The following is a 27365-nucleotide window of genomic DNA, read 5'->3' as shown; positions in this document are numbered from 1 at the left end:
GACCTCACCAATAGAATAAGTATAAATAACCACCTCCTCCTCCCTATAAATAGAGCTCCGGTACTTTGAGGAGAGGATTCTTGACCATTTGCTCACTTGTTCACTTGGTTTGTTGTCTTTTATTCTCCCTTCTTCCCAACAGTAGTTCTGAACACCAAACAAACACGGCTTCGGTTCAAGGCCAGAGGCTTCCAGAATCCTGATCAGGATTCAGGATGCTGCATTACAATTGCATCCTATCAGTGCCGGTGCCGCCACAGCGGCAGGCTTGCCAGAAGCCGCGGGGCACTGGTGATCCAGCTTTTCTGAGTGGTTAGGGGGTGTGCAAGTGCGCAACGGCTCTGCACTCTGCAGTCAGCACACGACTACTGATCGACTTCCACAGATCTGCCGACTCCAATTTCTTCTTCAAACCTGCAATCATGTAGCTGGTAATAGAGTTCAGTTTTAATCTCTCCATCGGAGTTCAAACTGCCCAAACCTGACACACCTCGCGAGCTGAACAAGTGTCCAGTCTGACCTGGATAGTTGGACCATCATCTCATGGAGTGCTTGGACGAACTGCGGCGAGCAAGCACGCCAAAACTGTCCGCTGCCTTCTTGGCTCAAAACGAGAGTCCTTTTACGTGGTACACAATATTAGACTATACTAGTGTTCGAGAATGACGAGTATAAAAGAATTCGACGGTAAAAGCTTCACTTATGGTATAGATAGTATACGAGACTAGTGTAGATAATATAAAGGGTATTATCGTCAGTCCCTCCATGTCCATCCCAAGATGCCCCTCTCCCGTGCCGAGACTCGGCACTCGCACCACCATGCGTCGCCATGGCCGAACCAAGCAGCACCGCTGCCCTCAGCTACTCCGCCAACACCGCATAATGAGCGCCTGAAGACCAACACGACCTCCTCTCTCTATTCGCTACTCTTATAAGAGTCCTGACTCGCCAGAGCACTGACAAGGCCGACCACCAGAACCGCCAGTAGCCAACAAGAAACACAGCCGCCGGCAGCCCAACGAGGAAGAAGATCCGTTCCTGATATTTTGCATGAAGGCCCTGAAGGAACTCATAAACAAAGCCCTAATTTGCCCTAATTTATGTGTCTTGTTAAGCTTGCACATAACCCCCTATTAAAATTCCACCTACAGCAATTAAGTCCAACAGCTCGAAAAGAATTCAGAGTTTCCCCTGACAAAGCCAAAGCAGGCCATTTTTTATCCAATCTCTTCATGCTCCAGATGGAGTATAAAACATGGTTTCCCCATCATTTTCGATCCTATCTGTTCTATCCACGAGGCCCACAAAATATATTCTCGTCCATACAAATCCGGACAAGGAGCGTTCCGAGCTGAAATGGATGCATCTCTTGGACGAACAGAAATGGCGCGAAAAGTTGACCCATTATTGAAGCGTATCTGGATCGGCATTTCGCAGCCATTCTGAAACAAGTGCAGGTTCACGTCTCCACAGGGGGAGTGGGAAGGAGAATGTGGTGATGTTCAAAGGAACCGAGTCACCGAGACAGCGATTTATCCGCAGGAACCGCTTTCACTTTACGGATCAAAGACGATTGTTGGGCTGCGATTGCGTCGTCTCCCGGCTTTAGTTTGCTGGACGATCATGTGTTCTTGGTGTTGTGTGGCTTTCAAGTTAACTTCAGCAAAAAATTTGCTGGACAAAATGAGATTCTTTCAATCCCCGGCCGTGTTGCGAGTAGGTGTCACTTTCTTTCCAGGTAGAATGAGAATCGTTTGATATGCTGTATATTGTGTGGCAGAAAATATGCAAAGGGAGGAGCAGTTCTGGCTTCCTGAACAAAAGGGAGAATGGAACACTTTCACCCCGGAGATGTACTTTTGCGTGTACGAATTGCTCCTCTCCGTATGCAGACACTAAACTGTTAACGTCACATTAATTTTAGTTGGATGTCTTTTTTGAATTTCTGCTGAAATCGTAGGGCTGAAGAGTACCGGAGGAAGTATCACGACTTGGCTAAATCATTTTCACCATGTGAATTTCATGGCTTACTAGTGGCTACCACATCTTCAGTTTATCTCTGAGAAAAAAACCAGTATGACTCTGAACATTTTATGCAGTTCTACACATCCATCTTGAGTTCTTGACCAGGTACAACCTACCTCAGACAGATTGTTGTGCAGATAAAATACTTTTAGTAAGGACATGTCATCTCAATTATCCTGATCCATTTAAAGCTGGTCCTTTAATAACATTCTCAAGGTGGATCTGTCCCTGCAAACGAGCCATCAACTAGCCAATGGAGTATTCCGGTATTCTCTCACCCACTACAGGGTTAAATTATACATCTGTTGGCAATGCATGACTTGAAGAGATAAAGGTTATGCCATTGACCGGGAAAAACTGAGCCCCACCCCTGTGTTGTCCTCCAGGCAACTCGGGGGGCGACGCCGCCCCCCCCCCAAACAAGCCCCGGCGGCCGCTGCCGCCGTTTGCTAGGTGGCGGCTTGCGGCTGCGCCACGCCCCCCTCCCTTTCTTTCCTCCTCTCTCCACTCCGCAACCCTAGAGCCCAGTCAACTCCGATCGCGATTTCCTTGCCGGTCGAGGTCAACGCTGGCCACCGGAGGCTAGATCCGCCTCCCATGGCCGGATCTATACTCTCCACCGCCGGATCTACACGTTGGGCCTGCTGTTGCTACATCGTCTCTGCCGAAGCGCTGCGCCGTGGCCACACCGCTGGTTGCTGGGGCTATTGCCGCGCTGTGGTCCTGCTGCCCCCTCCAACAGGAGCATCTAGGCCTTGGTTGGGGACTTGCCCTCTCCGTCGATGAGGGCGGCTGGAGGACTAGCCCGCCCGGTGCTTCCCCGGGTGCCTGCCTCTGCTTCTGCTCCGCAGTGGGGGCCGTGCCATCCTCCACTTCTGGGAGGGCTCCTTCTGGTGGCTGGCTCTGCATCCACATGGCTTGCTATGTGGCGGCGGCTTGACTGCAGTTGTCGGCGTGTGGTGCTGCTGCCCATGCCTCTGTTTGTGAGATTGCCATCCCTATCTGTCTTGGGACACCAGGTATCAGCTTGGTGGTGGTGGTGGTGGTTGTCAACTCTTCTATGGGAGATTCTTCTTCTGTGCTTGCCTCGCATCACATTGACCATCGTCATCTTGGTTGCTTGCATTGGGTTGCTGTCGTCTGGCTTTGCCGCCCCCGTCGCATTGGATGATGCTTTCTCCGAGTGGATGCTTTGCCGCTCGGTTTATGCTCTTTGAATGGATGTTTTGCTACTGTTGTTGTATTCGTGCAGATGCTTTGCCGCCGTATGCTTAGACGGATGCTTTGCCATCATGGTTGTGCTACTTGGGTGGATGCTTTGCCACCGTTGATGCTTTGCCACCATGTGCTTAGGTGGATGCTTTGCCGTTTGGTCGTGTTGTTTGGGTGGATGCTTTGCGACCTTTGGGCACCTTTAGGCAACTTTGTCGACGATGTTTCTTTCTTTTGGTTGTAGATCCAGTTGTTTAGGTTATTTTTGGTTTTTCTAGGTTGCAGGGTCCCTTCGCCCCCACCCCCACCCCCCTCTTGCTGCTCTAGTTCATGTTGTGTTGGGTTGCTTGCCACCTTCTTGGTGGTACTTTGTATCTCTGCTCTACGAGGGTTCTCTTGTAGTTGCGGCACTGTAACTCTCTTCCTCTCAATGAGAAACGTGCTAAGTCACCGAAAAAAGGTTATGCCATTGCAAAGTTGAGGTTATGCGGACAAATTAATCCTTCAGACGATACCATCAACTTTACTTGAGCGTTAAAGCGGAAAGCTTGACAGGGAAGTGTGTTGGAGTAGCACTACTGAGTAAGTCAGTATAGCCTTCCCCGGATAAGGTTGCGCGGGCGAGGTTTTCCTTGCCAGGTAAAAAATGAAGGAAAGGAACAAGAGCAGGGACGAAGATATGTTACGATCTTTAGTTAGTTTTTTTTTTTTTTTGGGGGGGGGGGGGGGGGGGGGGTTGGAATATGCATAGCACAGAATAGGTGTTTCACAATCACGCAAAAGTTATATTGCTCTGAATATGTTCAGAATGCCAGCACTTGGAAAAAATGTCATACAGTGCTAGCCCATACAAAATACATCAGATAGAAGCTAGCTCTTTTCTTCACTGACTGAAAGTATTTCCAAACATTCTTGATGTTTTTTCAGCTGAAATATGTGCATGCCAATAAGGATTTCAGTTCAGATACGCTGAGCAGCATATCATCAGTGAAGCAACACCCAGTGCCCCCATATTCCGATACGTCTTGGGAATAAATCTCTTTTGGGATGCATTATTGCAGTTGCCTGCAGATCGTGCCACCGAAAGTGGTTTCTAGCGCAGATGACGCATGTTCTCCTATAGGTTCAGTGGCTCACCAGATTACTCAGAGGTCAGCCCCTGTAGGCCGAATAGATCATATCATGCCGTTGCAAAACAGGATCTGGAGACTGGACTCCGGACACAAACAAGCATACCTCGATCGCCTGCAATTGCGTTTGTGGGCTGCATAATTGAACGAGAAATGATGGTTAATCGCTTAGTGGCTACTCCTGTAGCCCCATGCTTCGCGTCAGCACAAGGCAACGGTTCCCTGTTCATCTGGGCCTGAGCACCCTGCACCCTCTGGCGGAGAGATTTGCACCTCTTTTGTCCACCAACAGAATCCCATCACTGTTCATGAGGACGGCCATCATTCTCCATCCACGTCTCTGTGCTGCGAATTGGAGCACCTACCGTGGACTGAAAATGATACGACGACATGTGTGAGAGAGCAGCTGACAGGTCATTTTCGAGGTATAAGCATTGCAATGGAATTTCTCCTTCTGAAATCAAAGTATGTTTTTTCTTCCGAAAGACGAGATCAAAGTATGCTAAACTCGCAATTGTGTCACAGTAATGATGCATCGATCTTGTCCTTGAGATGGACACTAGTAGGCAAGAGTTACTTTCCACTGCTGACCCTATGGAAAGAGAAAACTCATATAGACTGTTGTCTGATGATGATGCAAAGCAGTAAAATGCAATGCCTTTTTCTCTTCAAATTCAGAATCCCTTCCATTTTTGTCCGGAGTGGTGGGGGGAAGCAGTGGCAGTGAGTTTCCTTGCATTCTAGAAGCAGAAACATATTCTCCTGCATCCACTCCAAGAGCTGTCACGAAAAAGGGCTGGGGCCTCGATCTTCCTCCGCGCCTGGTTCAGGTAGGTTCAGCCGGCTGCTACTGACCTCTCTCCACTTCGGGCTTACCCCATCCACAAGACCACAATCCCACATCTCATCAAAGCCACATGGACGGAGGCGAGGACGACGACGGGCAGCCAGGCAGGCACGTATGTGCAGAATTGCCGACGCCTGGAAAAAAAGTAGAGGCGCGGATGAACATCGTACGCCGAACGCTCCCGGCAAACGACTCTCATCCTGAAAGCTCATGGCAACTGTGACGAGTGTGTTATTGACTTATGCTGTCAGAAGTTAGCATCTCAGATGATATCCACGAAAGGAATCAGATTCAGATATGAGGCTCGGAGAATCTCTCTCGTCATTCCAATGGCGAGTCCGGCAGTGACTGATCATCGATCCCACTAGGGCCTGCATTATTGCCCAAAAGGTGTTCCTCTTCGCCTCAGTTTGTTTTGATTGTTCTCAGTGAAACTGGAGCATGCAGAGTTCGAGGAGGGCTATGCACTGTGCCGTGGTCCTGCTGCACGAAAATGGCCGGATCGGAGGTAATGGCATAATGCGGTTGACTTGGGAAGAAAAGGATGGGTTAGTTAGTGATCGTCGAGTGGCCAATGCCCCATAGTGATGGGAAGCGACATGCTACCCCTGTTGCTGAAGAATCTTTGCTGGGGTGCAGGTCGAGGACGTATTTGCATGATACATAGGGACGGCGACTTGTTTGTAGTAGAAGAAAAGGTCTCATGTGGATTGTGCTCGACCCAACGCCAAAATTAAGAATGTACACAAGTACTCGCGAAACGATACTAATATACAGATAGCCTGCAGGCGGCACAGGGTACTCTTCTCGTACTTCCGACTGCTTCTCTTCGATCTTGGCCAATATTTTTAAAAACAATTTTATTTAAAAATTATTTAGAAATTAAACTCCTAACAAATAATCGAAATTGTTTACCTACTACTCTGTCATTTTTTCAATACTTCAACATAATACTCATATAGATGTGCACTTATCTTTTGTCCAGTTGTGATTGATTTTTATTAGTAATTACTTTATACATTTTTTTCATCCACATTCATCTATGCATTGTGTTTAGCAAAAAAAAATCAATATTTTTCATCACTTCCTAACGTACATACATAAATGGTGTACATGGTGACACTCATCATGCATATGTACGTTAAATTAGTACTTCTATATGAACAATGATATAAATAGATAATTTAGAATCATATATTAGTTTACTTTTTGATATTTCCGTGTGATGCACATGAAGATAATTAGATTAAGATTTTAGATGTTTACTTTAGGTTATTTTTAATAACAACATACATGGATATAATTTTAGAATGACATTTTAAGTTATGCTTTACAATGATATGCATGAGTAAATTGGATGAATATTATGGGGTTACTTTAGATTATTTTTTTATAATAGCAAAGCTCGGTAATTTAGATATAGGTTTAGATTTTATTTTAGAATATTTTCATAATGATAGTGGTGGGAAATGTTTTATAAAATATAATAGACCAATGACTATGATTATTAGAGTTTAAAAGATTGATATTTGATGTTTAGATGTTTCTAATTTTTGTGAGAATTTTTAGAATTGATCTCTTTTTAGCGTGTCTCGTGAGAACTAATGCAGAGTCTCCAATGGAAAAAAATAAGATCACATTGCTACAAAACTATTATCTTGAGCTACCTCTCATTTGTTAAATATTCGAACACAATACTTATATAGATATATACTCATTATCTTCATCTGATTATGATAGATTTTAGTTAGTAATTACTCTATAACGTTTTCATCCACATTTATAATCTGTAACTTTTCACTTTGCATTGTAGGTATACACTTGAATTTGTTTAATGACTCTAATTTTAACAAAGAAATCTATATTTTCATCACTTTCTCTATATCTTTATAAATGGTTATATACATCATGCGTATAAATCTTAATTATTATATCATATATTAATGTAAGAAATAGACAATTTAGAATCATATATTTGTGTATATTTTAATTAAGGTGATTTGGATTCAAATATAGGGTTAACTCATGTTATTTTTAATAATAGCATATGCGGGTAATATAGCTTTAAATTATTTTTTAAGTATTAGTGGTGGATAATTTAGTTGAAAATTTAGATGTTATTTAAATATTTTTTTTAATGATATAAGTGGGTAATTTTGATGAAGATTAGGGGTTACTTTAGTTTATTTTATATAATGGCATAGGTGGGTAATTTATATATAGATTAGGGGGTTACTTTAGGCTATTTGCATAATGGTATAGGTGGGTAATTTTTTTAGAAAACATAATAGATCCAATGGCTACGATTATTTGAGTCTACTAATCGATGGCTAGATGTTTTGCTTTATTGTGAGAATTTTTTTGATTTATCTCTTTTTCTAGAGTGTTCACCTAGTAATCTAGGTGGCTTCACCTGGAGGCTTTAAAAGAAACCTCCAATTATCTCTTTTTCTAGAGTGTCCACCTAGTAGCCTAGGTGACTTCACTTGGAGGCTTAAGAAAAAGCTCCAATTAATAATAGTAATTAGTAATAGAAAGATACCGCCGTCAGCGGATCATGTAGTAAGATACCGCCATCAGCGGATCATCTGCTTTCTGCAGCGCCATCGCTTCGAGCTTAACTTGGAATCTGGTGTCGTGGGAATGGGTGGGATCCAAGATGATTGGAATCTTAGATCAAGTTCACGGCATGCAAGATGCCGCCACCGCCGCTAGACCTGATGATCACCTAAGGACTAAGGTTCGCGCCACCAAAGCCGAAGCTCCCAGATGTACATAGGATCTAAACAAGGAAGATCACTTGCCATTTGTTAGTTATTAGAAGCATCCCAAAAGTGTCCGGATTAAAATATGGCTTCCAAATTAAGTTCCAAATTAGTATTCTGCTAAAGGAGTGGTGGTGCCGTACGCAGAAAGGAAGCGACCCATAGAATGGCAGAGGCAAATCAGTACAGTGGCTTGCAGGCCTTCTGGGCCGGCCGATTACTTTACGGCCACCTAAGTTTCGGCTTGCTGGCCCAATTCCCTCGTGTTGGCCCAGTAGCCTGTTTCAGATCCTTCTCTGCAAAGTCTCAACGGCGTCTGCAGGCCCCCGATTGAGTTATTCGGCCCAAACGTGGTAAGTGCGCGAGCGAAATGTCGCGCGCGGACTAGCAGCCTTCTAGCCCATTTCCACCATCGGGCTTCTCTCTCGCCGGCCGTCACCAACCACCACCAGCAGCAGCTGCTGCTGCGTCGTCGGCCGCAAATCGGCAGGGCGATTCATCGCAGACCACGTGCCGACGTGCGCGCAGCCTCGCTCGACACACGCACGGTGCAGTGCGCTCGTCATTCTCGGAACGTGCGATGGCGCCCGGCAGAACACGCCAGCAAGAGACGAGACGACGACGGCAAGCAAATAATCCCCCGTGCAGGTGCGAAACAAACTCACAGTTGAGTGGTGACCGAGGCCCGTTTCTTTGGACTTCGGCTCTTCTTCGCAACCAACCGCCCAATGGCCAAAGGTACGCCGTATGGCCAGGGAGATTCCAGATGACTCTAGCTAGGATTGCTCTACCGCCCATCACTGCTTCATACTGTATCCACACATCGCATGGGCAAGACACGAGGCAAGATTTTAAACATGCTGGCTGTGCTATTTCAGGAAAGGACCTTCGCTTCACGTGGTAGCCAAGCTCATGTTGCATTATTCAAGGGAAGAGCAAACAAAGATCGACAGAGACATGGACACAGCGCTGTCTCTCAGACCCGATCTCGATAAAATCCTTTCAGATTGTCAGCATGTAACTGTACAGCTCCGACAGCATTCTTCAGCACGAAATTAACTAGCCAATCCTTTCCGGAATCTGCATGCTACTACGTTTCTCTTGTCAATCCTTGCCGTTTATGTCAAGAACTAGGCACTGATCTCTGATCCGCATCTCAGGCTGCAAATCCAGTGGCGGTGCCACCGCACCCGCTGCTCCCAGCCACACAACCAAAGCAAATTGGCAAATTGCTATTCTTCACCGTCTCAAAATTAGGAATCGGGAAGCGTTCCTTCCGCCCCGGATCCACCACCAAGGGAGGGAGGAGAAGCCTCCGTCACTGCAGTTGCAGGCGACGCTTTCCCAGGCTCGCCACCACCTGCGCTCCCCCGTCGTAAACGTCGCCATCGCCTCCACCCCCTCGCGTCGCCTTCTATCTTCTTCTCTCCTTTTCTTCCTTGGAACAAAAAAATCGCCTTCTATATTTGGGGGAGAAGAGAGCCTTTGCCGCTCTCTCACTCGCGCTGTCTCGTATCTCCTCGGTTGCTCATTCCCTGCTCGTTTGTCGCCATTGTCGCACCTCGTGCGCTGCTCTGTGAAGGTAACCCCTGCGCCCTTCTCTGTTTAACTCTATTCGCGGTGACTGATCTGCTGCCTGTGTGCTGCACGGACAAGCTTGGGTTCTGGGTAGCCTTGGCCATGGCACTAGTTGGATAGGAAGGCCTAGACGATAGCCATATAGGAATGTGGGGAATTTTTTTGGCTCGACGAATCTGGGCAAACCTTTTTTCAATGGATTCCGATTCCTGAATCTTAGCGCACCTTATTTATTATTAGAGAAACGGAAAGGAGCGTGCAGGAAGAAGCATGTATATGTAGGATCTCATATGGTGGAACCACTCATTTTGTGGATTCTTGATTGATCTTTTGGACGAAAATTGATGTGTAGATTGTAGTTGTAGCTTTCTGCTATGTGATTCATTCTTCAGACTTGCGAATCTTACTTCTTTTGTAATGTACGCATACATCAATACATTCAGCCTCCTAATTTTTATCTCTTTCCCCCTGTTTAAAGACATGGCGAGCTCGGGGCCAACGTCTGGAAAGAAATCTCTAAATACGGTGACTTTGCTGTTCAAATTACCATATTACACACAATGGGGGCAGAGCCTTCTGATTGCTGGCTCGGAACCGGCACTGGGATCGTGGAATGTCAAGCAAGGACTGTCTCTGAGTCCAGTTCATCAGGATAATGAGCTATTCTGGTGTGGAAGAGTGTCTGTTGCTGCTGGCTTCACCTCTGAGTACAAATACTATCTAGTGGATGACAACAAGAATGTCTTGAGATGGGAGGCTGGGGAGAAAAGGAAACTAGTCCTGCCAGAGGGCGTTCAGGATGGAGATGTAATTGAAATCCGTGACTGGTGGCAGGTACTAATCATTTTTACCACTAGTGTATATTTCTGTACTCTACAGTTAGTAGTAGAAATAGCATCAATGCTTGCCTTGACATTTTTAGCCGAATAGGTTGCATCTATCATTGGTGTCTTTGCTATATTAGCAGGCTGATTATGGTAATGATATTTGTCAGGTTCAAGTCATACAAGTTTCTTGTTATTCTTTGTATAGATTTGACGCAAAAAAGCTTTTTTGTTCTGTGCTGTGTTTATAAATAGATTCTGTTTGGATTCAGGATGCTTCTGATGCTCTTTTCCTTAGAAGCGCATTCAAGAATGTCATTTTCAATGACACTGAAGGTGTTAAAAAAGAATTGCAGTCGGTGTCCCTCAACAAAAGTTTGGATTCTGAAGGTATCATTTATATTAAAATCAATTGAGTGTGCAGGATTAGATTGTTCAATCTACAAATATCTAAGGTTTCGTGATAAATACATTGCTGAAAACGAATTGATACAGCGTCATGCCTTCAAATGTTAAATACATCAAAAGAAGCAAGCTGATAGTTTTTTAGAAAATTCTTCATACTTCTCTAGATGTCTAGAGCTCTCTCAGATGATGTCTTTTGCTTGTTCCCAATTATGTTTTTATCCTTGGGGACTGGGGCTTCTGAAACAAATACATCTTCTTCTGGAAAGTGAAAACATACAAGGGCTATGCATTTACAGTGCATCTCTGGTGAAAATGGGCAAATGATTAAAAACGGTGAAAATTCATCGAACAGCATACATTAGAGTTAAAAAAAATAAAACTCGGCAAATCCATAGTTCATGTCTTGGTATACTTCGTCGCGAAAGTTGATGGTCAAACTCTTTCTAGTTTAATTTATACGAAATGACCAAAATTCAGGTGGATATGCACTAGATGACACAGTTTGTCCTCTAGTGCATATTCAACCGAAAATGTAAAAGCCTAAAAGGGAAATACCAAAAGAAACAAAAGAATGCATCTCTATTTTAAGAGCACCACATGAAGTTATCTTATACAACATTTTTCCTGAGCAGATATCGTTGTCCAGTTCGTAATTAGCTGTCCTCGACTTGTATCTGGCTCTACTGTAAGTACACTTCAAAGATGTCTTACTTTTATTTGCTATGTTAATTGTCTTAATCAATATCATAGTTAATTAATTTTTATCTGCTTGCTGGTGTCCCTAATGGCTGCTGATAATAAATTTTAGGTCGTCGTCACTGGAAGTAATCCTCAATTAGGAAGATGGCAAGCTCAAGATGGTCTCAAGCTGAGCTATGTTGGAGATTCCATATGGAAAGCAAACTGTGTTTTGAGGAAGTCTGAGTTCCCTGTAAAATATCCTTTTGCAAATGATTTTCCCTTTAATTTTTCATTGGATGTACCATACCGTATGAGTATTGTTTTGCCAGTATTACTCAATGCATCATCTTTTTAGATGTTGGCTAATATCTCGTCCATAATTTTTTTAAAAAATTTATTGTCCTTAACATCTTTTCCACATACAAATATTGTCAAATCAGTCAAGCAGGAAACCCTTCATTGGAGCTAGGTCCAAACAGGGAGGTTGATATTGATTTATCATCGCCCAAGCAATCCAGATATGTCGTGTTATCAGATGGTGCCCTCAGGGTAATGTATCCAATTGTGTTATCTGCAAAAGATGCACGGCCTTATTGCTTGAGAACTTTCTAGTAATTTCTTCGCCATTTTAGCTAGAAATCATTGGCCATGCTATGATGCATGGTAGGCAATTAATAGCATTCAGTATACATGAACACACATGCTTGACAAAACCATGGAACCCCATACTTCAGCTAGAAATCTGAGAATCAGTATGCATTATACAGAACCAACAATGCGTACTGATATTTCATCTGCATTCACCAGGATGCACCATGGAGGGGTGCAGGTGTTGCCGTACCTGTGTTTTCAATCAGATCAGATGAGGACCTTGGTGTTGGAGAATTTCTAGATCTTAAACTCCTTGTTGACTGGGCAGTCAATTCAGGCTTCCATCTTGTCCAGCTCCTTCCGATCAATGATACTTCAGTCCATGGGATGTGGTGGGATTCGTATCCATACAGGTGCAGCTAATATTCACTACCAAGATTCCTGTTCATAATGGTGTTTTTTCTTGGAGTATGTAAGGACCATATCGAAACAGTAGCAATGTGCTCATGTGTTTGTTTACAGCTCGCTCTCTGTGTTTGCGTTGCACCCCTTGTACCTAAGAGTACAAGCACTTTCAGATTCAATTCCAGCGGATGTTAAGGTATATCTTTGTCATGCTTCCATATTTATTCATTGTATGTATTGGCTGCGTTGTGTTTACATTTCGCTAAATGTTTGAATGAGTTGTCCCTCACTTCATTCAGTACTCGATCTGAAACTTATTACAGGAAGAAATTCAGCAGGCAAAGAAGCATTTGGACAAAAAGGTTAGGGCATTTGCATATTGGCGTTGATTCTTGAAGCTGTCTAAGTAAATCTCTAATATTTAGTTATTTTCCTAACTTGGAAATAACCTGGAATAGGACGTTGACTATGAGGCAACGCTGTCTACAAAAATGTCGATTGCTAAGAAAATATTCAATTTAGAAAAGGACAAAGTGCTAAACTCCAGTTCTTTCAAGCAGTTCTTATCTGAAAACGAGGTACATTCACTGCCATTTTGTTTATCCTGTGTAATCATGGTACTTGATTGCCTTCCAAACTGTGTGTTATAAGCTTCCATACTGTGATCTAATAGGAATGGTTGAAACCATATGCGGCATTTTGCTTTTTGCGGGACTTTTTTGAGACATCTGATCACAGCCAATGGGGTCGGTTTTCTGAGTTTTCCAAGGAGAAGGTATTGAAACTATTATTCTGCATGGGTTCTTGGATTGTTTCAGGCACGATAGCTTGCTAAGAACCGATCATTGCATAGATATTCTGTCATGTGTAACATGAGCACTAAGATGGTTTCCTTCTGTAATGTGTTTCAGCTTGAGAAGCTTATTTCTGAAGGTACTCTGCACCACGACGTTATACGTTTTCATTACTATGTTCAGTACCATCTATATATGCAAGTAAGTAGTGTCTGTTGTTGCTGTCATTCTGAACTGCTGATTGAATTACTCTCATCGATATATTTTGACACTATTTTTATTTGCCTTTTTAGTTATCAGAGGCAGCTGCATATGCAAGAAAGAAAAAGGTTATCCTGAAAGGTGATTTACCTATCGGCGTTGATAGGAATAGTGTGGATACTTGGGTATACCCGACTTTGTTCCGCATGAATACTGCTACCGGAGCACCTCCTGATTATTTTGACAAGAATGGACAAAATTGGGGTTTCCCTACATATAACTGGGAGGAGATGTCAAAGGATAATTATGGGTGGTGGCGAGCTCGTCTGACACAGGTTGTTTAACATACCGATTGCTGTATGTCTGACTGGTCATATTTTTCTTTTATTATTCATATCCTATTAGCATGTTGCAGATGGCAAAGTACTTCACAGCATACAGGATAGACCACATATTGGGTTTCTTTAGGATATGGGAGCTTCCAGATCATGCTGCAACAGGTTTAGTTGGGAAATTTAGACCTTCGATTCCTCTTAGTCAGGTTAGTTTCTGTATCTGCTGAGCAAAACTAAAATGGGACAGAGAATGCGTACGGAATAGTTTGCCTAACTTGTTCTTGACTTCCAGGAGGAGCTTCTAAGTGAAGGCCTATGGGATTTTGATCGAATGAGCCGACCATACATTCGACAGGAATTTCTGGAGGTTGCTGTGTTTAAAATGATCATGTTTCTGAATTCTTTCGAATGAAATTTTAGGGCACAATTATGAAATCTATTCTCCCCTTTTTTCAGGAGAAGTTTGGATCCTTTTGGACAGTCATTGCAGCCAACTTTCTAAATGAGTATCAGAAGCAGTGTTATGAGGTAGTACTTAAGAGTGCGCTGGAAATCTCAATTTAAATGTCTATTTTGTATTCTCAGTTGTGTGTGCTTTTAACGCAATTTTGTTTCTAAAATATTACTAACTTTGATCTACTGTGCTTTCTATTCTTTGCTTCACTTGTATAGTTTAAAGAAGATTGCAACACAGAGAAAAAGATTATTGCGAAGATTAAAACAAGTCCTGAAAAGTCACTATGGTTAGAGAAAGAAGACAGTATCCGCCGTGGTCTTTTTGATTTTATACAGGTAATCTGGGTCTTCTGTTATGATTTACTTGCTTTGTTGTTGACACACTTTATTCTCCATGTTACGACTTCTCCTAATATATCCAGCTCCTTTTCAATTTGGATTAAGAACTGTTTGTTCTGCAGAATATTGTCCTTATCAGAGATCCAGAGGAACCCACAAAATTTTATCCCCGTTTCAACCTGGAAGATACTTCAAGTTTTAGGGACCTAGATGAACACAGGTAATATTAATTGTTCTCAACAATAGTTTTTCCATTCTCCATATTCAACAGTAAGTTATGGGGGTTTGATAGACTTGTGATTTAGTCTATAAATTTGCTTTAGTCTACTAAATGTTTATAAAATATAGTGTAACAGTGCAAGTAAATTTCACTATTTTACGTTGTTATCTAGGCAGAAAATGAAATTAGTACATTAGTATCTTTACAGTAGGCAGCTTGTTCTCAAGAAAACAAAATTAGCTCACACCACCCTAGGCTTTGCTATTTGTTCTTGATTTATGCAATGTGTTGTAACCAAATCTGTGTCTGTGGACTATTTCATCCTCTCATCGAACAATGTTTTACAGCAAAAATGTCCTCAGAAGACTGTACTATGACTATTATTTTGCTCGCCAAGAAAATCTCTGGCGTCAAAATGCACTGAAGACTCTGCCTGTCCTGTTGAATTCTTCGGATATGTTGGCGTGTGGAGAAGACCTTGGTCTTATCCCTGCTTGTGTTCACCCTGTATGACCCCTCTTTTGGACATGTTAAGTTGTTGTTAAGTAATTTACTGATTTTACTGACTGCTAATAAATAACAATAAAAACTTCTCTATAGGTTATGCAAGAACTTGGGTTGATTGGATTGCGTATCCAAAGAATGCCCAGTGAACCAAACTTGGAATTTGGTATTCCTTCTCAGTACAGCTATATGACGGTGTGTTTCTGTCCTTTACAGTATTACACTCAGATACAGCTGGAAAAGTATATTCTAACTGAAAATGATATAGAGATTCAGAGAGGATACATAGATTTGATAATTAATTTTTTGCTGCGATGTTTCAGGTTTGTGCTCCCTCATGTCATGATTGCTCTACTTTACGTGCTTGGTGGGAAGAAGATGAAGAAAGAAGAAGTCGTTTCTACAAAACTGTAGTTGGCAGCGATGAAGAACCCCCATCTCGCTGCACCCCAGAAGTAGTGCATTTTATTGTTCAGCAGCATTTTGATGCTCCATCAATGTGGGCAATCTTTCCACTTCAGGTACAGAACTTGAACTGACATCACAGTTCAAAGTCTCAACTGAAATAAGCTGACGAGTATACTTCGGGTTTGGCATTTATCAGGACCTTCTCGCACTGAAAGACAAGTACACCACAAGACCAGCACCAGAGGAAACAATCAATGACCCAACTAACCCAAAGCACTACTGGAGATTCCGTAAGTCAGTTTTTATCATTTTCCTCCTCTTCATCAGATAAGGCATTTCAAATTTTCAATTTTCAAAAATAAGGCTATGCTTGAAATGACGTCTTCTTTTGAGGAAAAGCCTTCCATTCAATTTATTGACATGATGACGATAGACATGTTTTGGTAGTTGCGATGTTAGATGAGTTGCATGATGTATCTGCTGCTTGAAACATAAACAGTTCAGCATATGTGTTTATGCTACTACCTAACCGATTGTCTCAATCAAGAGAGGCAACACAGCAGGTGAATTCAATATTTGGTGGCATGATACAATGCTAGCCTATCAACTTTGAATGACCGATAATACAATACCTTGGAGAGCAAACTTTTAGGATACCATCATTTTCTAAACTAAAGCGACATCTCTCAAGTTCCACATGCGATTCACACTCCCGTTGTAAACTTAATCTGGAAAGACATTTCTTTTCCTTGGTTCTAACTTCTCCCACAACATTTTCAGGTGTCCATGTGACGTTGGAGTCTCTGTTGGATGACAAAGACATCCAAGCAACCATCAAGGACCTTGTCACAAGTAGCGGGAGGTCCTTCCCTGGAAAGGTGGGAGGTGCCGACGAAAGCGGAGAGAAGCTATCTAAGGTGCAGTTGAACGGTAAAGCTTAGGAAAGGATCGCAAGAACAGCTGAATGGGACCACGATTACAAGTAAATAGAATAAGTGACACATTGCATTACCATGTTGGTTGGTTGGGCTTATGTTGTTTCAGCTAGAAATTTCTTACTCTCAAGTTCTTTCAACACTGGAGATAAGAAGTGTCACCCATCAAGTCAGCAAGTGAAATAGTTAATCTCTTGTCAGTTTCCATTCATATCATTGTTCTTATGATTTCTTATTGGTTCATTTCTGATTCAGCCTGATTATTCAAGCCTTGAAATTGCCTCTTTTGCAGTTTGTGTTGTCCTAATCAACCGATATTGGTGTGTCTGGTGCATTGCACACGAATAAATGCCGGTTCCTTTTTCTTTTTCTTTTTTTTCTAGAATAGATTATGTTCTAGATTTGTGTTCTGCTAGAACTCTAGGGGAGATAGTTACATTTCTTTTGGTATGGAGTATAAGAATAGGTCATGGCTCTGGATGGTTCTCCTCCAGCTGCTTTCCATCTTGGCCTCTGCTTTTGGAGCTTGTTTGACCAAATGCTGATTCACAAAAACATAAGCAGTTGCGTTGCTATATTGATGTGGTCCAAAGTTTTGGTTACACCAAACGCCAATTCATAAACACATTATCATGGTATAGAATGAATGTTATGTTATGTTATGTTATAGAACCTTTTCTTTTATTCACTCATTCATTCAGCACACCGTCATGTTATGGAATGAATGCTGGTGCAGTAGTTCTCAGGGTTGAAGGTTGAATTAACAGCTTGTAAGTATCCTACCTCACCAGCTACTAGCGTAATCTCTTCACAAGATCGTGCTTCTTTGCATTGGTCAACATACACCAACCCAAAAAATCGCTAAAAATATTTGTGAAATGCCTGTACAAAGAAAACCAAGAGGAAAAAAGAAGCATATGCTTGTTTGTGTGTGCTGGTACGGCGATTTTGGCTTCGCCATCCCCGTGTTGTGATCGTGATGAGGGACTGCCTGGGCCGTCAGAGGGAACGTCGTGCCGCCGGCCACCTCCATCCCACCAGACGCCGCCCCCCCTCCCCGCTTTGTTTCTATCCTCGTCGGCCGCCGCGGGTGCGGCCGGCAGGGGCACGACTCCGCGGCGCTCTCGGTGTCGCCTTCCACATCGGCGTGGGACCTCGGTGCCGCTGGGTAGCTCACGAGACATGGCAGAGCTAGAAGGCGCAGAGGCATGGCTACGGCAAAATCTGGTTGCAGAGGCGATACCAAAATACAAAGACGAAGGAACGCAACGCAATTGCCCGTTTGCTGTTTCTGGTTGCCTTCCTTACGTTAAACTTTACGTTAATTAGTTTTTAATTGCAACATCAGCATGACAGGGCATTTGGTCTAGTGGTATGATTCTCGCTTTGGGTGCGAGAGGTCCCGAGTTCGATTCTCGGAATGCCCCTTTTTGGGTCTTTTTTAGACCCTTTCGTAGCCAATAGGCGGAATGCTCTTGGTCCCCGTTTAGAATGCCCAAGATTTCGGCCCAATTATGACCTCCCGGGAAACAAACCCACCTTCGTCCAACTCAAAGGCCCAAACCGTATCACGCCGCTGCTCTGTCTTTGTCTCTCGCTTGAGAACCATCCCCAAAACCCTCGCCTCGCCCATCCAGTGACTTCTCCGGCGTACCGCAGCGGCCATTTACGGTGATCCTCTCCTTCCTTCCTCTACTTCCTCCCTACGGTATTTCACCGGTTCCTCCTCACTAATCCTGTTAGTTCTATGCCTTGGCGGAGGTTAGGCTGGCATCGACCTACATCACCCGCGATTCCACCTCGCTCCGCTCGTCTCTTATTCTGTCGGTAAGAGATCCTAACTTCCTGGATGTGCTGTGGATTAGCCCCCTAATTTCTTTGCGTGGATGCGTTCTTTTTTCCGATTTAGAAATCGGTGGAAAAAGGAGGTTTGATCGATTCAGGTTTAGGGTTTAGATCGATTCTGGTGTCGGGTTTAGAAATAAGTGATTTAAGGTCTGATTGCTGTATACCTTGAAGTTTCGCTTTCTTGTATTCGAATTCCATAGTTTTGTTTCCCCGGTGAGAAGCCATTGAGCTGTGAGGGTTGAGCTAATCCATGTCCGGAATAACATCATATGAGCCCAAATTAACTCTCATGTCAATTCTAAAGGTATATCCATGTGCCCACCACTCCATTTTTGGCACATAATGAGCTTGCACTTTAGCTACATGTTCCTAACCAAGTCAATTTGTGGTGCAATGTATGAATGTTTGTAGGTTGTTATCTGTCCTTTCTTTTTTTCTATGTACCTGTCTCTGCACCATCTATCCTAGCTCCAACCTGAAAATTAGTACTTGGTACATGATTTTAAGGAAACTTCTGCTGCCATATTCATTCTGAGTTCATATTCAAGTTTAAAAAGCTAGCCAACAGTGTGCCTTTAAGTGGTCTAATTAACTCTTAACGATGGAATTGCTGGCTTCCAGGATAGCATAAAACGTCAATCAGAGGAGGATCAGGTGAAGGAATATATCAGAGCTAAACAAATATATAATATGGAGAAAGAGTACGAGGAGAGGATTGCTATATTTGAGACATCTCCCATGGATGATTCAGATTTAGGAATATGGCATCAGTATCTTGATTTTGCTGAGAAGGAAGGAGATCATGAAAAGGTATATGCTGCCACTTTCTTCCCCTTTCCTTTGCTGTACCAGATTTTGATTGTGCATGATATTATTTCAGGTTGTGGGATTGTATGAGCGATGTTTGACCCGTGCGCTGCCCATGCTGATATTTGGATGCACTATGTTGAGTTTTTGGAGGATGCGAACATGATCACAGATGCAAGTGCGGCACTTTCTCGTGCTCTGAAATCGGTGAAGGTATTAGTTGATAGGATCATCCTCCTTTTTACTGTTTGTTTCTTTTTGGCATTACATCATCCAGTCATGTTTGATTGATGGTTATCTGACATATTAGCTTACTACTTATCTTTCTTGTTACATTTAATAGAGGGAAGCATTATTGGAGATATGCCGTTTTAGCGCAATGTATAAAGAGCGTATTGGTGACATTCCTGGAGCACGTCAACAATATCATGAGATTTACTCAGAAATTAGATCCAACCTCACATGAGGCTATAGAAGCACATGCAAATTTTGAACGCAGATTGGTATGTTGAGAAAGAGGGGAGGGGGGTAGGGTGATGATGAAAGGCCTGTTCAGTTTATGGAGATGCTATAGCTGCTGAAAGAAAATTGGGCACAGTCTCAGATTTGCCTGCTTTACTTTTTCAGTATGCATTCTTTGCATATGTGGTAGGTCTTTATCTTGATTTTGTGTTGTTCGAATTCCAATATCTTTGCCATGCATTACTGTATAAGTTTTAACATTTCGTTTTTCTTTTAAAATGTAGGTTCTCAATAATCCCATCAAATCTAGACAGATTTTAAGTGAACTTCACAGTCACAATTTGACTCATCCTGTTATAAAGGTTAGTGAATATGCAAAGTGCTTTGTAGCTTGAAAATGTATCTTTCCATCTTGTTAAATTTTAATGCCTTGTTCAACTAAAATCAATTTCTATTATCTCCTGTATCCTATTTTGTAGGGCGTCATTGACCTGGTATCATGTTTTCCTGAGAGCAAAGACACGCTGTTCCGAGAGTTTCTAGATCCTTTGGTGCAGAAATATTGTTTATTCCACGAGAGTTTGCAATCAAACCTTATTACATTCTGTATCGTGGTATCCGCTTATACCACCCAATACAGTTTGGAATGCGACTATGGGGTGTTTGGTTAGTTCCTGTCACATCGAATGTTTAGATACTAATTAGGAGTATTAAATATAGACTAATTACAAAACCAATTGCATAGATAGAGACTAATTTGCGAGACGAATCTATTAAGCCTAATTAGTTCGTGATTTGACAATGTGATGCTACAGTAAACATGTGCTAATCATAAATTAATTAGGTTTAATAAATTCATCTCGCGAATTAGTCTTCACCAGTGTAATTAGTTTTATAATTAACTCATGTTTAGTCCTTCTAATTAGTCTCCAAAGATTCGATATGACATGGACTAGACTTTAGCTCAAGGATCCAAACATGCTCTATGTACTGCTCTGAACCGGCCATGTTGTTCTGTTGTCACATCAATGAGATTAATTGCAAACTAGTCACGAGCATTTGCTTGAAGCTCCCGGCAAGGAATCCTGGATCATCATCAGAACTGAAGCCACCCGTCCTGCCGTCCATGGCATGCCAGCGATATCACTTACAGCCTGCTCGCTGAGCTTGCGCAACCTACGGTGACTCGCAATACTTGCAGTCTCTACCAATAGCAAGGTTGGTTTTTTGTTTTATTTCTTTCACCGAACGCACCTCCCAACAAAAAAAATTATCTCCCCGTTGAGTGTACATGTCTTCCTCAATTATTCTGTGACTTCCAAAGATCTTTCCCCTCAATAGTTAAATCAATCCATATATACCACTAAACATATACTCCAGCACATTACATTAGATCCTGATATTCTCTCACTAGTTCATTTGCTTCCATTTCCTCTCCCACAGTTCATGTATTGTTACGCATTACATCCTCAACAATGTTTCTTTATTTGTTTTCACTTCCTCCTGCACATTTCATTACGATGTGTAACATTTACCTCTTTTGTTATTAAACTACTAATTCCACAAACAAATTTCATGTTTCAACTATTATAATCTTAGAACTATTTATATTCCCCCTAATAAATTTTATAACTGACTTAGCTATTTTACTTCCCGTTCCCAATACAAATTAGATAAGTACCAAACCCATGTTCATCTACCTTTTATTTTCTATCTGATACTATCTAAATAGGATTAAACAACTCTTTCTCATAACATATACTATAAATAATAGATTTAAGGGCAACACAGCATAGTGTGCCTATCCACCTAGTGAGTTTTATGTTCATACACCAACAACATATTTAACACAATTTTTAAGAGAATAAATAAAAATTAAAATCTTAAAGTTAACTTGGTAAACATCAGATGGAAAACATATTCCATACCTCTATAGATTATGTTGGAGTATGTTTAGAAGTAATCTCAGAGACTGTTTGGTTGTACGCTACAACTAGCCACAACACAGTACTGGCGACGCCACATTAATTGAAGTAGTTGTTTGGTTCGTTACAAACCTTTGGCTCGCCACAAGAAATCAGTGTTGTAACAACACTTCTCTAGCCGCAGAGCGTGAGAGATTGTGGCGCCAGATTTTTTCTGCCATAGAGTGTGGTGCCGCCGCAACTTCGGCTTGGCATGTTGTGGCCGTAGACTCATCAACTCAATTACATCAATCTCATCAACTGGGCAATTAGTATTGTTAGAATATGTTCTCCTGTAAGGGCGGAGTATCCCCAGTTTTTCACCTTTAGTATCTGACTGTATAACATAAGATCATCAACTGGTCTTCTTTTCATTAGTGACATTGGCAAAGAACTTCTTGTATTTAAAAAGATTCATGTGATACATCTCAGCTTTCATCAACAAAGATGAATCTCCATATTCACCCACGTACTGCAGACAATTAACAAATTTATCAGTACCTTCCTGATCAAACTAGATAATAAGATGATAATAATAATAATAAAAGTAATCCTCTGCGAAATAAATGTACTAGCATTGCCAAGACAAAAAGGGGTCTATTCAGAGGTCTTAGTCCACAGAATTTCAAATAAATGTTCTACTCAGTATTTAGGAATGGCGTGATGACCTCCCGACATGGTTTCTTGGTCTTATTCTCGGTGCGGAGATTCGCTCTCCCTGTTCTTGCTAATGGTTGTCAGTTTTATGCATGTAATCCTCTCTCTATTGATGCTGCCCTCATGTATACTATCTCCATATCAAAATGTTTGGCATTTATTAGTTTAAAGATAAATATTTGATATGGAGGTATGTTGACGCTCGTTATTGTTACACTTTTAGTACTATTTAAGTAGTGTTTTCATACATTTAAGTTTCACAAGATATGACAAGTTCACTTTAGGATCAAAGATGGAAGCAAAAAAGACTTTGGAAAGATATCAAAATCCATCCTTATCCCGAGGCTATCAACGTGCGATTCCCGCATGCAAGTAAAAGTAAGTTTCCATATCATCAAAGAAGATTTGGCGACGAAGGAGGGCGCGAGAGGCCACAAGGAAGGACCAAGCCGATTGGCCTGGACCCCCTAGGCCGATCGACCAGAGGCTTTCCTTACTCCTCTCGCCTTCCAATTTTTGCCACGCACTCCCCGAACTATAAGTACCCTAAAAATTCACCGAGCCCCGGCATCCATCCACAAGAACTCGATGAAATGGAGGACATCCACCAGAGGGAGCTGAGGATAGTTGGAAGTCTTCGAAGTTATCTAGGAGATGGCTTAGGCCGACCCTAGCCACCATGACCTCCCTACGTGGTTGTGTCATGGTGGAGTTCAAGAGCTAGTTATGATCATCAATGGTGTGTACTTGGTGGTGATGATCTAAATGCATCTATTATATGAGCAATGTTCTTCATGTCATTCACTCTATTAGCGACTCGTTGTCTCCTTTTATGCATTCTTCTTATCATGAATATGCTTGTTCCTTAGTCTAATTCGAGGTTAGACTTCATAGCATGCTTTATGTAATCATGGTGATTAGATCTAGTATGTTGATCCTTCATGATATTTAGACTGTCCACTTGTGTTCGTGCCCTTAAACAGCCTGCGCTGATAGAGAGGATCGTGACAGGATCTAGCTTGTGTAAGGTTGGGGTTTTTGGGAGGTTGACCGGAGGTAGTAGTTTTGAGATTGCTTTGATGAGATGCATGTTGTGCTTGCTTGTTAGCTAGAACTACAACTAGAAGACGATAGGCTCTTACTACCCTTGGTGGTGTTTTATCATATACATATCTGTGGATGTGATCTACATGTTCTCATGATTTACTTTTACACCAAGGTTACCCTCTTCATATGCAATCTATGCTTCACGTTAGGATTAGATCCGTTAGATTAGATGGAAAACCCTAGTTAGTTCGCTGCCGATCCACGGATTACTAAACCTTGGATGGAAGAATCTGAGGGAAAATCTACGATGATCCATGCACTTGCGGTTCACGAACTGGCATGCTAATTGCTATCACCAAGCTTTTCTGGTGCCGTTACCGGGGATCGGCAACTCGAACCCTGGGGCGATCTATCTAATTTTTTGGACTAACTCTAATTCTTTTTATTGCATATACCCTATTTTTGTTATTTGCATCCTTGAAAGCAGGTAAATACTTAATGCTAGTGTGGCGGAACCACCCAAATTAACTTGGCTAAAGCACACTTAAGTCACTTAACACGCGATCATGTACTTTAAACAAGTCAACTTGGTCGTCCATCGGATTTCATTCGATAAACCACTTACCTCAAGATCGAGAAAGCAAGACTCGCACGAAGGCGAGTGGTTACAGAGATTACAACAGTCCATCTCAATTAAACAAGTGCATTAAATTATTACAACCTTAAGTTCGAAATTCAAGCAAAGTTTGCAGAGTTCTCAAATAACCGAAATAACTGAGCAGAAGTTAAACTTCGTTGCAGGATATCATGACGAAGTCGATCATGACATCAATGATCCCGATTCTCGCCGTCCGAGGAGGGATCCCACTCAATTGTCCAACCAGAAGGAAGTTGGGGAGGCCAAGTGCCACTTGCAGCGAGCTCAGAGGCATCAACATCACCTGAAAAGATGTGCCACAACAAGGCTAAGCGACTACGCTCAACAAGACTTAACCGACCGGTGGTACTACTCCACCAACACATAGACATGCAAGCTTTTTGGCTAGAGGGGTTTGTTTTTGCCAAAAGCGACTAGTGTAGGTCCTTACTTTTAATATTTTAGCCACAAGTTCTATGTTCAATTACCAATCTAAGTTAGCAGCTATACTAAGCAAGCATAGTTTTTTAAGCAATTAGCATAGGTAACCATATTAGATCATCATCATCTTTCATTCTTACTCAGTGTAGCATAGCAATCAAGCAGTTCCAAACTGTGAGAGGCAGACAAATCGATTCGAATTTCTTAACCATGCATGGCGAACCTAATCCCACGACATCCGCGCACTGCGAAGGGTCGCTTCGTTTGTCAGCCGTCCCTATCAATTCCCAGACCTGTGTTGGGCCCACTTCCCTTGGTACAAGGCTCCATAGACCCAGCCTCTGCCGTTCCATGACCGCACTTGTCATCACATACGGCCGCAAGGGAACTCCGTTCCAGAGACAATGGAACGATCCGCTCACGTTCGGTTCAATCAGGTACTAGGCTTCCCCATCCCATACTAGGTATGAGATTAGTACTTTCAACACTTGATCACGAACACTATCACATCTCGACCTTAGTCCAGTTTCATGTAGACAGACGGGGCAATCCACCGACCACCAAAATAGTTCACAGAGCCCGGCCCCATCCATCATCCTTATAGTTATAACAAAAGGAACGCAAAAAAATCCTATAACTCGCGAGTGATAGTCAATCACTCAACTTTTACCGAGTCCTATTAAGCATTGCAACTACTCGGCCTATCATACTAGTGTTCAGATCAAAGGGCACTAATTCATGCATCTACGGTTTCAATCAATTCTAAAAATGTAAATGCACAATCAAGCAACCAAATATATTGCAAGTAGTTAAAGATAGGAATTTATGCTTCGGGGTTTGCCTTCACACGGGGAGTTAGCGAACTGGTCCTCAGCTTGCTCCGGTACGGGCTCGACTCCAACTGGCTGCTACGGCTCCTTCTTCTGGCGTCGGGTGAAGCTCGTATGTCCCGTCAGTGAGGTTCAGCTCTACACGAAATGCAAATGCATCAAGTTTAATTTCCAAGCTTTCTCATAGGATGTAAAACACGAATTAGCACTGAAGTAGAAGTTACATTATGACCACATTCATCTAAACAAGGTTCTACACCTTCTTTATCTGCATAACGTAAGGTGGGTTATGGTACAAAACCTGGAGTTGATTTGATGGTGATTGTGTACATATATAAAACTTATCTTTATTAAACTTTAGATCAGAAAGTTACCCTATTTCTGAATGTTCTTTTCTACCTCTTCCAAAAATTACCTTCATCATTATTCAAGGTTTCTTTCTTTCACTTAGCTAGGTTCATCTTCCAAATTTTATTTCCATCTTCAAACAGCAAGCTATGAAGCCACAAATTTGATAGAAACTTAACTTTGTCATAGATAAGCTACTGCATAAATTTGAGATCCATTGGAGGTGCATGAAAAGAATTAGAATTACTTTATTACCCTAAGGTAGCATATACTTAAACATTTTTAAAACAGAAACCATAATGAAACTGGTCATGAAATTTTAATGGTGAGTTATAGGGGTGATACAGAGCCTTTGGTGAATTTTTCATAATTTTTAGTGAAGGGCATCTTTTTCCATACATTTACCCTATTTATTATTCCCTAAAAAGGAAAGTGATTTTTCTTTCTGTTTTTTATCAGGTTCCATATGTTTCCTACAAACTACACTACACCACTAACTTATTGCAATTGGTTTCACATTTTTATCATCTCTGGTTTAATTATTGTGCAAAAAGATAAAAGAAACCTTAGATTTCCATGATAAAACTAAAATAGAGATTTAAACATCTGAGCTAGGCTCCACATCATTTTTATAAGCTTCCATTCTCTGAAACAAACACTTGAGACTTAGATTTACTAATTTAGGATTTTTCTGCAATTTATGATGATGTAAATGGCTTAAATAAGGATTAAAACATATAACATTAATCCTAGTAGAGACATGTGTCAAAAGTATTTTTATTAGTTTATACTGAGTCTAGCGAAATATGTTTGACATTTTTCTGAATTTTCTATGAGTTCTGGTGAATTTCCAAAGTTAAACATATTTTCTATCGATTATAAAACAAAAATCGAGGTAAACTTGCGATCTAGCCCTCGCGTCTATACTTTATTTGCGTAGGGGTCCCTAGTTTTTGCACTAAAGCCCCTTATTCGATTCTTTCGATCGCAATCGGGTCCCCACGCGGCGCACGGCGGTAGGCGGGCAAAATCTTGGCGAAGCGCCGGCAGGCTTGGGGCGGAATGAGGCCGGGGAGGAGCAGTGGCTCACCTGCGACCGATTTGATGCAGTTGCGGGCGTCTGGGAGGTCCGGCGGGAGCGGAACACGATGGTGGACGGCGAGCGATGGGGATGGCGTCGAGCGACGGTGTTCGGCGGCGGCGGCACTCTTAGCGGGCAACGAACGGGCTCTAGAGCTGCGCGAGGGGGAGGCGAAGCTGGTGGTGGTGTCGACGAGGTGCGGGGCAGTGCGGAAGGGGAAGCTCCACGAAGAGGGTGTGCGGCGGAGCTGAGGGTGAGAGCAGGGAAGTGCGGCGAGGTTCGAGGGCGAGCGGGGAAGGGGGCACAGGCGGTGTTGGGCCTCCCGTTATAGGGTCGGGGCGGAGCGGCGAGCGAGGCGGAGGCAGCGGCGCTAGCGCACGGGACCAAAGGGAGTCGTGGCATTGCGGCGACCATTAATGGCGGCGGCGCCATTGGCGGACAGAGGAGGTAGAGTGGCGCGGCAGGCGAGAACACTACAGGCGAGGCGGTAGGCGCAGGTGAAGCAAAGCGAGCGTGCGCGGCAAAAATGGCTTTGCCGGGACGCGTCACTGGCGAGGCGGGGAGGAGTTGTCGCGGTCGGAGCGG

The 27365-nt window shown here is 42.6% G+C and overlaps 1 protein-coding gene, 1 long non-coding RNA gene and 1 other non-coding gene across 3 annotated transcripts; all 3 read left to right on the top strand.

The window, feature by feature from the left end:
- The first annotated feature begins 9267 nt into the window (after positions 1 to 9267).
- LOC117838493 (4-alpha-glucanotransferase DPE2) lies at positions 9268 to 16869 on the top strand. Its single transcript, XM_072290724.1, has 23 exons — positions 9268 to 9561; positions 10036 to 10391; positions 10654 to 10771; positions 11422 to 11474; positions 11598 to 11728; positions 11893 to 12019; positions 12278 to 12474; positions 12584 to 12662; positions 12790 to 12828; positions 12925 to 13044; positions 13140 to 13241; positions 13378 to 13461; positions 13554 to 13796; positions 13877 to 14002; positions 14089 to 14163; positions 14253 to 14324; positions 14469 to 14588; positions 14714 to 14811; positions 15159 to 15318; positions 15412 to 15510; positions 15639 to 15836; positions 15920 to 16013; positions 16504 to 16869. The coding sequence occupies exons 2-23, from the start codon at positions 10038 to 10040 to the stop codon at positions 16662 to 16664; spliced, it is 2850 nt and encodes a 949-aa protein (XP_072146825.1). The 5' UTR covers positions 9268 to 9561; positions 10036 to 10037; the 3' UTR covers positions 16665 to 16869.
- Positions 16870 to 17815: 946 nt separating this feature from the next.
- LOC117838492 (uncharacterized) lies at positions 17816 to 20823 on the top strand. The gene is made up of 7 exons (XR_004636627.2): positions 17816 to 18329; positions 18425 to 18485; positions 19128 to 19316; positions 19387 to 19526; positions 19657 to 19961; positions 20060 to 20137; positions 20255 to 20823. It is a non-coding gene; the product is annotated as an uncharacterized lncRNA (long non-coding RNA).
- On the top strand, positions 18014 to 18085 carry TRNAP-UGG (transfer RNA proline (anticodon UGG)). Its single transcript has one exon. It is a non-coding gene; the product is annotated as a tRNA-Pro (tRNA).
- Positions 20824 to 27365: the final 6542 nt, after the last annotated feature.

The sequence above is a fragment of the Setaria viridis genome, chromosome 9 (assembly GCF_005286985.2).
Source record: "Setaria viridis chromosome 9, Setaria_viridis_v4.0, whole genome shotgun sequence".
Taxonomy (NCBI): domain Eukaryota; kingdom Viridiplantae; phylum Streptophyta; class Magnoliopsida; order Poales; family Poaceae; genus Setaria; species Setaria viridis.
The sequence above is the reverse complement of the archived record's forward strand: the minus strand, read 5'-3'. Positions and strand labels throughout refer to the sequence as shown.

What these genes read in the sequence shown, in the direction of transcription:
- LOC117838493 (XM_072290724.1), top strand. Translation starts at nt 10,038, where the DNA reads ATGGCGAGCTCGGGGCCAACGTCTGGAAAGAAATCTCTAAATACGGTG. An exon ending in AAATCCGTGACTGGTGGCAG is followed by an intron (nt 10,392 to 10,653) that starts GTACTAATCATT and finishes GTTTGGATTCAG; the next exon opens with GATGCTTCTGATGCTCTTTT. An exon ending in GGCGAGCTCGTCTGACACAG is followed by an intron (nt 13,797 to 13,876) that starts GTTGTTTAACAT and finishes AGCATGTTGCAG; the next exon opens with ATGGCAAAGTACTTCACAGC.